At 47.7% G+C, this 10,814-nt stretch overlaps 1 protein-coding gene across 1 annotated transcript in view; it reads left to right on the top strand.

Moving 5' to 3' along the window:
• The first annotated feature begins 1,510 nt into the window (after positions 1–1,510).
• Positions 1,511–10,814, top strand: part of PFAS (phosphoribosylformylglycinamidine synthase) — a 16,416-nt gene continuing 7,112 nt past the window's right edge. The window contains exons 1-11 of the mRNA XM_010843042.1: positions 1,511–1,569; positions 4,321–4,480; positions 4,565–4,700; positions 5,123–5,228; positions 5,607–5,796; positions 5,885–5,990; positions 6,549–6,689; positions 6,796–6,920; positions 7,093–7,221; positions 7,607–7,738; positions 7,881–8,009. Coding sequence (XP_010841344.1) covers positions 4,339–4,480; positions 4,565–4,700; positions 5,123–5,228; positions 5,607–5,796; positions 5,885–5,990; positions 6,549–6,689; positions 6,796–6,920; positions 7,093–7,221; positions 7,607–7,738; positions 7,881–8,009 — 1,336 coding nt within the window. The 5' untranslated portion in view covers positions 1,511–1,569; positions 4,321–4,338. The remainder of the gene's footprint in view (positions 1,570–4,320; positions 4,481–4,564; positions 4,701–5,122; positions 5,229–5,606; positions 5,797–5,884; positions 5,991–6,548; positions 6,690–6,795; positions 6,921–7,092; positions 7,222–7,606; positions 7,739–7,880; positions 8,010–10,814) is intronic.

Genomic DNA, 10,814 nt, shown 5'->3' with positions numbered 1-10,814 from the left:
AGGAAAAGGAGTACGTCAAGACTGTATATTGTCACCGTGCTTATTTAACTTATATGCAGAGTACATCGTGAGAAACTCTGGGCTGGAAGAAGCACAAGCTGGAATCAAGATTGCGGGGAGAAATATCAAAAATATGCAGATGACACCACCGTTATGGCAGAAAGTGAAGAGGAACTCAAAAGCCTCTTGATGAAAGTGAAAGTGGAGAGTGAAAAAGTTGGCTTAAAGCTCAACATTCAGAAAACGAAGATCATGGCATCCGGTCCCATCACTTCATGGGAAATAGATGGGGAAACAGTGGAAACAGTGTCAGACTTTATTTTTGGGGGCTCCAAAATCACTGCAGATGGTGACTGCAGCCATGAAATTAAAAGACGCTTACTTCTTGGAAGGAAAGTTATGACCAACCTAGATAGCATATTCAAAAGCAGAGACATTACTTTGTCAACTATGGTTTTTCCTGTGGTCATGTATGGATGTGAGAGTTGGACTGTGAAAAAGGCTGAGCGCCGAAGAATTGATGCTTTTGAACTGTGGTGTTGGAGAAGACTCTTGAGAGTCCCTTGGACTGCAAGGAGATCCAACCAGTCCATTCTGAAGGAGATCAGCCCTGGGATTTCTTTGGAAGGAATGATGCTAAAGCTGAAACTCCAGTACTTTGGCCACCTCATGCGAAGAGTTGACTCATTGGAAAAGACTCTGATGCTGGGAGGGATTGGGGGCAAGAGGAGAAGGGGACGACAGAGGATGAGATGGCTGGATGGCATCACTGACTCGATGGACATGAGTTTGGGTGATCTCTGGGAGTTGGTGATGGACAGGGAGGCCTGGCATGCTGTGATTCATGGGGTCGCAGAGTCGGACACGTCTAAGCCACTGATCTGATCTGATCTGATCTGACCTTTATCAAGAGGCTCTTTAGTTCCTTTTCACTTTCTGCCCTTAGGGTGGTATCATCTGCATATCTAAGGTTGTTGACATTGCTCCCGGCAATCTTGATTCCAGCTTGTGCTTCCTCCAGCCCAGCATTTCACATGATGTGCTCTGCTTTTAAGTTAAATAAGCAGAGTGACAATCAACAGCCTTGATATACTCCTTCAATAAATGCTTCTGATCATTATTACTGTTACCTTAACTAGCTAGAAGTTAAAAAATATAGGTCTCCCACTCCGCTAAAAAATAAATGAGTTCATTTAGAAAAGACAAAAGTGAAAGAAAGGAAGTAAAGCGAGTAAGGGGGGCGGAAACTGAGTTCTGGACAGGAAAGGTGTGTTTTATTCCTGCATTCAGTGTTTCCCTCACACTTTGCACGGGGACAAGGGAAGCGGGGACCTGAAACTGACTTTATTTTCACAAACGTTAACTGAATATATATTTCTGGAATTAACCTACTGGGTGTAGAAATTGCTCTAGGAATTGACGGAGAAGGGCTGCAGAGGCCCACCCCAGGGAGAAAGGGAGGGGCGGGGCACCCTTAGACCCCGCCTCTTCCTGCGGCGCATGAGGATGACGTTGATCTGCGCGCCAGAATTCGAGGAGCTGCCGGACTGGGAGAAGTGCTACCACGCGGTAAGGCTGCCGCGCGCGCTCACAAACCCGGATACCCCCTACAAACTGAACCCCTTAGCTACCCATGCCAAGCTTGATTTGGGCGGGCGCAGGATCCCTACCTGGCAGAGCCGCACCCAGCGGAGGCCTGCGTGCTTGCCTTAGTGCAGGCGTCCATTTGCGTTTGTTGGTTCCCCGGCATGGGATCCCCCACGTAAATTCACCCCCTCTCTAACAGTTCATTCAACCAGCGAAATAATCTGTTGGCCTCCAATTTTATATCAGGTACCATGCTGGTCTTTGGGGAGACAGCCCTGATGTAGACAATCCTGTGTCTGTGCTCTTGGAGCGTCTATTTCACTGGGAACGATAGACGAAAGTCAACTGGTTTAATAATCAAAATGATTTCGGGATGTGATCATTCCTGTGAAGGAACTATGGTCAAGAGAATAACTGAGGCGTCTAACTTTGGAAAGAGTCATAAGGGAAATTCCGTGACGGTTCAGTGATTAAGACTTAGCGCTCTCATTGTCGAGGGCCTTGGTTCAATCCCAGGTCGGGGAACTAGGATCCCACAAGCCTCGGCAAATAAATAAATAAAAATAAAAAAATTTTAAAAACCGTTAGCATGGGGTAGAGGCTTAAAAAAGGCAGAATCAAGATCTGGCAGGAGCACCCGTAGCTGAAATGAGATCTGTCCTGGAATTTGTCAGTCTACAAGTTTTTTAAATTTTTTTGGTTGATAAACCGAAAGACTTCCCTGCTGGCTCCAATGGCAAAGAATCTGCCTGCAGTGCAGGAAACCAGGGTTTGATCCCTGGGTCAGGAAGATCCCCTGGAGGAGGGCATTGCTACCCACTTCAGTATTCTTGCTGGGAGAATCCCATGGACAGAGGAGCCTGGTGGGCTGTGGTCCATGGGGTTGCAAAGAGTTGGACTCAACCTAGCATTCACACATCTGGGCTTTCGGCTCGAGCAATAGATTGGATGAGGGTGGTGTTAACTGAGATGGGAAATGGGAACTGAAGTTCTGGAGAACCGATAAATCAAATTTTCTGTTTTGACCAAAGCAGGCTATTTAGTGTTTATGAGACTTCTCCGTGGCAATGTCAACTAAGGATTTGCATGTGTGTGTTTGGAGTTTTCAGGGAGAGTCAGAGTTGAATAAGTGAAGTGAAAGTCACTCAGTCATGTCCGACTCTTTGTAAGGTTATGAAATCTGTTGGCAGATATCAACTCAAATTGTGTAAAATTGTCATTTTTAGTAAAAAATGGTTGAATGATGGCAGTTTCATTGGTTCAGTCTAAGAGATGATATTTAAAGCCACCGGTCTGAATGAAGTCACTTAAGAAGAGCATTTAGAAAGGAGAAAACAAAGGGCAGGGCCTTGGGCACCCACTTTTTAGAGGTGGAGCAGAAGAGTAGGAGCTTCCCTGGTGGCTCAGCTGTAAAGAATCCACCTGCCAGTGCAGGAGATGTGGGTTCAATCCCTGGGTTAGGAAAAATCCCTGGAGAAGGAAATGGCAACCCACCCCAGTGTTGTTGCCTGGGAAATCCATGGACAGAGGAGCCTTGTGGGCTACAGTCCATGAGGTTATAAAGAGTCGGACATGACTGAGCGACTAACAACAAGAAGAGTAAGAGCCAGCACAGGTGACTGAGATGGAGCAACCAGAGGTAGAGGAATACCAGGAGAGTGGTGTCAGGAAGCCGAGAGAGGAGAGTGTTTTAAGAAGTAGAGAATGAGTAAGTCATAGCTTCTGAGAGGTTGAATAGGTAAGAAGTTAAGTGACCTGGAGACTGGCAACGTTGCAATCTTCATTCAGTGACCTTGACAGAATAGTCAGATTCAGCCCTGAGTAAGTTAGATTTGAGATACCTGTGAGTTGTCCAAGTGAAGAAGTGAGGCAGTGAGCTTCCCACTTGTTTGTGAAGAGGCTTTGTACACTTGGAAGTGCTGTGTGCGCGTGTGTGAGAGAGAGATCAGAGCTGAATGAATGGTGCGAATCAGAAGCTCTGTGCTCACATAGGAAGGAAGTATCCCTAAGCACTGGAGCAGCGAGGAGGGCTTCAGAGTTGGTGCGACCTGTACTAACCTCAACAAATGGGAACGCTTTGGATAGGATAGAATTAGACATAGACATTCTAGGATGGGGCAAAGGAATGGCAAGGAGGCCAGGCAGTGTTTAGTGAGTGAAGCCAAGGTCCTTTTGAGAAGCAGTGGGATCAGAAGTTGAAAAGTAGTTGGGGATAGACCTGGAGGGTCTTTGACTGTCAGGCTTTGCATTTACCTTGAACAGGGACGTAATATTTTGAAACACTGAAATAGAGGAACTGTCGTTTGACTTTACTGGCCAGCCCAGTCCAGCTCATCCTTTAGGTTTACAGTTAGATGCCACTTCCCTTAGGAAGTGTTTCCCACTCCCACCATACTAGGTTTATCCCTTCTTCAGGGGATTCTTCCCAACCCAGGGATCGAACTCAGGTCTCCTGCATTGCAGGCGGATTCTTTACCAGCAGAGCCACCAGGGAAGCCCTTCCCTTAGGAAGTCTTTCCCACTGCCACCGTCCTAGGTTGGTACCCCCAGTCCCTTGACCTTGACCGTACTGGATTGGAAATGTCTGGATGCGTTTATCCCTGAATGCCCCCAATACTTTCCCCCACCCCATCCTTAATGTCTCCAAAGCCTCAGCTGAACTGAACTTGAAACCAGTTCAACAGATAGGCTCTAGTTCATGTTATTTTTTAGGAACCTAACTTGTCTTTCCAGCAACGGACACCTGCAGAGATGTCCTCCGTCCTTCACTTCTATGTCCGCCCCTCTGGCCACGAGAGGGCAGCCTCTGAATACATTCAAAGGAAGCTGCAAAGGGAACTGCCAGAGCTGCAGGGTGTCAAGACCGAGCAGTGCTACAATGTGAACTGGACAGGTTGGGCCAGTTACTGGATTCTTGGGCAAAGTACCAATCGCCAGCGGCAGTGTCCTAACGTCTCCTTGCCCTGTTTCCCTGCAGCGGAGTCCTTCCCGAGCAACAAGGAGATGAAGAAGCTGACATGGCTATTTGGCTGCCCCTTGTTACTGGACGATGTTGCTCAGGAATCCTGGCTTCGTCCTGGCCCCACAGACCTGCTGCTGGAGGTCGGACCCAGGCAAGTGTTTCAGCCTCAAGCAACTTGTTCCATGGTCCAGAGCCCTTCCAAACACTCTGCCACCCCTGCCACTCTCATGCCTCTTCCTCCTCTTGTGATCCTTGGGAGATTTGTTTTCCCTTCACCCCACTCCCCACTTTGAAGACTGAGGCAGCTCCCAGGCATGTTCTGGAAATATAACAAGTTGCATTCCTAGACACTGAAATTGAAACATTTTGATACTGCAGGAACAGTTATGGTTTGATTTGAATGACCTTTGAAAGCACGTTTCTCAGTGCCCAAATCTAAGGCTGGAGGCCAGTGGTATGGGCGGGGATGGGGGTGGGGAGTGGAGGTTGGAGACTAGCTGGACAGCAGTGGGTAGGATCCACCTTCTCAGCTGGGGCTCAGGTCCTAACCATCTGGTTCTAACCAATCTACAGGCTGAACTTTTCCACCCCGACATCCAGCAACATTGTGTCAGTGTGCCAGGCTGCAGGGCTGGGGGCTGTGGACCGCGTGGAGCCAACCCGGCGCTACCTGCTCTCGGTGAGGCAGTAGGCAACCAGGTGGAGATCCAGAGGAGGAAGTGGGCAGGAGATTGGGTCCTGCAATCCAAGGAAATGATGAGAAGCAGGGGGAGCAGTTTCTGATTTGAGGCCTGCCCTATTTGCAGCTTGTTCACTGCTTGAGGCTGCCTGGTCGAGAAGTAAATAGGATGGAAATCCAGCCTGTGCTCCTGTTTCTAATGTGTGCCTGCTGACAGGCACTCATGCCTAGAAGTGGCATCTTTTTCTAATCTGAGCAAAGGTGCTGGAGAGGCTAGCAGTGGGCTGGCTTTGTGTGGCTTGGAGGACCGAGGGTGAACCATTTTGTCCATTCTTCAACCCTGCACCCCTCGCCCTCGCTGTGTGTCTCCACCCCTAGTTTGCCCACCCACCTTCAGCTGACCTGGAGGCCATTGCCCTGGCTACCCTGCATGACCGGATGACAGAGCAGCACTTCCCCCAGCCCATCCAGAGCTTCTCTTCAGGGTGCATCCCAGCACCCCTGAGCGGCCCAATTGACGTGCTGGCTGAGGGCCGGTCTGCCCTGGAGAAAGCCAACCAGGAGCTAGGTGAGCAGGGGTCCCTGAAGGAAGGCCCAGGCCAGGAGAATAAGGGTGCAGTGTCCCACAACCAGCTTCTCTGGGGGTTGTCTCCTAGGTCTGGCCCTAGACTCCTGGGACCTGGATTTCTACACCAAGCGCTTCCAGGAGCTGCAGCGCAACCCCAGCACTGTGGAAGTCTTCGACTTGGCTCAGTCCAATAGGTGGGGAGGGATGGGGACATTCTGGTGTCTGAGTCTGTGGAGGTTGGAAGATCATAGGGACCCTCCATGGCTCTTTCTTGGCCTAAGAAAGTGAAAGTGTTAGTTACTCAGTCATGTCCAACTCTTGGTGACCCTATGGGCCAAAGCCCGCAGGCTCCTCTGTCTGTGGGATTTCCCTGGCAAGAATACTGGAGTGGGTTGCCATGCCCTCCTCCAGGGGATCTTCCTGACCCAGGGACTGAACCCACATCTCTTATGTATCCTGAATTGGCAGGTGGGTTCTTTACCACTAGCATGACTTCTTGGCTTAGGTGCCTCCCTGAGTCTGAGTGCCTGGGTTCCCCATCCATCCAATAGTCTGCATCACATCTTGGTTTTATCTTCACTCGGGATCTGGATAATCCACAGTGACAGGCCATTGGAAGCTTATGACTTTCTGAAATCTGTTTTGACCTGTGGCTGTAACTCTGCCTTTTATGCTGGTGAGAAGAAGTGGCAAGGCCTGAGACATGACCCATGTTTCCGCCCTGCCCTCCCCTCCCCACATCATCTCGGCAGCGAACACAGCCGACACTGGTTCTTCAAGGGTCGACTCCATGTGGATGGACAGGAGCTGCCACACTCGCTGTTTGAGTCCATCATGAGCACCCAGGCGTCCTCCAACCCTAACAACGTCCTCAAGTTCTGTGACAACAGCAGGTGGGTGGTGCCCTTGGCTGGGCACAGGGGACAGGGTGCCCCAGTCTCTAATGGGGTAAATGCAGATCCCAGCAAGGAAGCCAGGCCCAGAACGATGTGTCCACAGTGCCATCCAGGGGAAAGAAGTCCGATTCTTGCGGCCTAAGGACCCCACACGGCCAAGCTCCTTCCAGCAATGTCAGGGGCTGAGACATGTTGTCTTCACAGCAGAGACACACAACTTCCCTACAGGTGAGCTGAGTACCCAGGAGGGAAGGTGAGATCAGAGTGTAGGGAGGGGCAAAGGTCCCAGCCGCCCTCACCCTGGGGACCAGCAGGTTGGCTGCATGTCCTTATTTTCAGCGGGGTGGTCAGTGGTGGACCTTGCTCTTCAATAGCCATACCTCTCCCTCTCTCTTCACAGGAGTAGCCCCCTTCAGTGGTGCAACCACTGGCACAGGGGGCCGGATCCGAGATGTCCAGTGCACAGGCCGAGGGGCCCACGTGGTGGCTGGCACTGCTGGCTATTGCTTTGGAAACCTGCACATCCCAGGTCTCATCTCTTTGCTCTCTGCCCAGATTCCTCCTCCTGCCAGGCACTGGACACTTTTCTCTCCTAAGTTAAGCAGTCATCATGGGCACCTTTTCTTGGGATAAAGGGCTCTAGAGTAGCTGGCCTTTCTCCAGCCATGGTCATGAGGACAGTACGCCAAGGGAGACCCACGTCTGGCTTTGCAGAACTACAATTTTCTTAAAAAAACAAAAACAAAAAAACAACCTAATACAGAGTTAGACTTTTGACCATCAACTGCCCCCAAAATCCAATTTCTTAGAAAGTGCTAAGAGCTCTGATCCCAAGAGTCAGACTCTTCCTAAAGGGTCCTGGTTCCTCTGACTTCCATCTTTACCATCCATCCCTCTTCCTCTTTCCTTCCCAGGTTACAGTATGCCCTGGGAGGATCCAAGCTTCCAGTATCCAGGAAACTTTGCCCGACCCCTGGAGATTGCCATTGAGGCCAGTAATGGGGCTTCTGACTACGGCAACAAGTTTGGGGAACCAGTGCTTGCTGGTGAGGCTGGAGGGTGTAGGGGACTATTATCCTTGACATGGATATTAATCCCAGAGGCAGGGTGGGGTGTGTGACCCAGTAAGCGCTGAGGAGCCTGGATGACTAGACCCTGTGCCCTCTCCCTGTGACGTCCATGTTCCAGGCTTTGCCCGCTCCTTGGGCCTTCAGCTTCCGGACGGCCAGCGGCGTGAGTGGATCAAGCCCATAATGTTTAGTGGAGGCATTGGGTCCATCGAAGCTGAGCATGTGAGCAAGGAGCCCCCAGAGACAGGTAAGAGCCCCCCACCTCTCTCCAGGTCCCGCCAGCTTTTTCCCCAGCACATGGCTACTGCAGGAGTGGAATCTCAGTGGTTTGTTTTGTATCTCCCGGCTCCTGTCTCTTCTCCACTGGACAGGCTTTTAAGGTAGGGCAGGGCTTTATGCCAGTTGGGCAGGCTCAGTCTGTGAGGCCTCTGTCCTTTCCCCAGTTGACTTCTCCATGGCAGGGGCCCACCCTGCTTAGTCAAGGCAGCCAGTGTTTTATGCAGCACCTCTGTTTTTATCTGCAAGTTCAATTCAGTCAGTCAACGTTTACTGAGGGCCCATTGGGTGCTGAGCACTGTGCTAGGACCTGTGGTGGAATCAAGATAAAGGCTGGGTACCATTTATTGAATGGGTGACCAGTCACGTGGCTCAGAATTGAAAAAGCAAAGAAAGATTTTACAGTGAAAACGCTGCTCTCCCTGACCTCCAGCCACCCAGTTTCCCTCCCTAGAGATAAGCAATGTTAATTGGTCATTCTTGTACCCTGCCAGAAGTACTTCCTGCATACATAAACAGACCCATGTATATATTTGCCTCCTCTGTTAAAACAACTAGCATGTGTACACTCTTTTTTTTGGTTGTGCCACATGGCTTATGCGATTTAGTTTTCCAAAGACGGATTGAACCCCAGGCCCCAGAAGTGAGAACGTAGAGTCCTAACCATTGGACTGCCAGGGAATTCCCCACCTATTTTTTTAATAACCATTTTATTGAGATATAATTCATGTACCATAAAGTGTACCCTTTAAAGTGTATAAGTCAGTGTTTTTAGTATATTCACAAAGTTGTGCCTTAAGCACTAATTCTGGAACATTTTCGTCACCCCCAGAAAGAAACCCTGTATTCACAAGCAGTCACTCCCCACGCTCCTCCTTTTGGCCTCTGGGAACCTGTAATCTATTTTCTATCTCGAAAGATGTCCCCGTTATAAATGTGTTTGGCCTCTTTCACTTAACATGATGTCCTTATTCGTATTGTATTATGTATCAGTACTTCATTCCTTTTCATGACTGAATAATATTAATATTCTATTATGTACCTATAACACATTTTCTTTATCCACTTATCAGTTGGTTGACAAGTGGGTTATTTCTGCTTTTTGGCTAATTATGAATAATGCTGCTGTAAACAATTGTGTACAAGTTTTATTTTGTATTTATGTTGTTATTTTTCAAGTATGTAACTAGGAGTGGACTTGCTAGGTCTCATGATAACTGTACTCAGTCTTTTAAAAAAAACCTACCACACTGTTTTCCAAAGCAGATGCACCATTTTACATTCCCCTCAGCAGTGTGTGAGGGTTCCAGTTTCTCTAGATTCTCATCAACACTTTGTTATTATCTGTCTCTTTGATTACAACCATCAGAATGCATATGAAGTATCAATAGTATCTCATGGTGGTTTGGGTTTGCATTTCCCTAAGGACGCATGATGTTAAGCATCTTTCCATATGTTGGTTGACTATTCCTATGTCTTCCTTGGAGAAATATCTGTTGAGACCCTTTGCTCACTTTTAAATTGGATTATTTGCCTTTCTTATGGAGTTCTAAGAGTTCTTTGTACAGGTAGATACATGATTTGCAAGTATTCTTTCCCATTCTGTGGGTTGTCTTTTTACTTTTTTCATGGTGTCCCCTGAATCACAAATGTTTTAAATTTTGGTAAATATAGTTTGTTTATTTTTGTTTTGTGGCTTTTGGCTTACAGTGCCATGACTAAGAAACCATTGCTGAGTCAAGGTCACCTGGATTGACTTCTATATTCTCTTGTAATACTTTCTAGCTTTTATCTCCTACATTTAGGTCTCTGAAGCATTTTGAAGTTTGTATATGGTATGAAGTAGGGATCCAATTTCCTTATTTGACATGTGGATATCCAGTTGTTCTAACAACCCTTTTTGAAAAAAACCTTTTAGCTCTGTGGTAAGTTTAAAAGCAGAAAGTATGAGTCCTTTGATATAGTTCTTTTTCAAGATTGTCATGGCTTTGTTCTAGGTCTCTCAGATTTCTGTATAAATTTTAGGGTCAGCTCATCCATTTCTTTGAAAAAGGTGGCTGATTGTATTGGCTTGAAGATCACTTTGGGGAGTATTGCCATCGTAACAATATTGTCTTCCACTCTATAAACATCAGATCTTTTTCAATTTATTTAGGCCTACTAAGGTATTTCATGATTTTCAGTGTATAAGTCTTATATTTCTATTAAGTTTATTCCTAACTATTTTTTTCTTACTGATGGGGTTCTAAGTGGGTAGGTATACATCTGTACTTTGCTTTTTTTCAGCTTAGCAATATGCTTGGAAATCATTTCCTACTGATGAAATCATTTTACTTCATTATTTCATATGTAATTTTCTTTTGCAGTGAAGCTAAAACTTAGTTTTTCACTGTATGGCTTATACCATAATTTATTTAACCAGTTCTCTGTCATTCAGTTCAGTTCAATCACTCAGTTGTGTCCGACTCTTTGCAACCCCATGAACTGCAGAACGCCAGGCCTCCCTGTCCATCACCAACTCCCGGAGTTCACCCAAACTCATGTCCATCGAGTCGGTGATGCCATCCAGCCATCTCATCCTCTGTTGTCCCCTTCTCCTCCTGCCTCCAATCCTTCCCAGCATCAGGGTCTTTTCCAATGAGTCAAATCTTCGCATGAGGTGGCCAAAGTATTGGAGTTTCAGCTTCAGCATCAGTCCTTCCAATGAACACCCGGGACTGATCTCCTTTAGGATGGATTGGTTGGATCTCCTTGCAGTCCAAGGAACTCTCAAGAG

Source organism: Bison bison, unplaced genomic scaffold, assembly GCF_000754665.1.
Source record: "Bison bison bison isolate TAMUID 2011002044 unplaced genomic scaffold, Bison_UMD1.0 scf7180017864180, whole genome shotgun sequence".
Lineage (NCBI taxonomy): Eukaryota > Metazoa > Chordata > Mammalia > Artiodactyla > Bovidae > Bison > Bison bison.
This window is presented reverse-complemented; position numbering and strand designations above follow the sequence as displayed.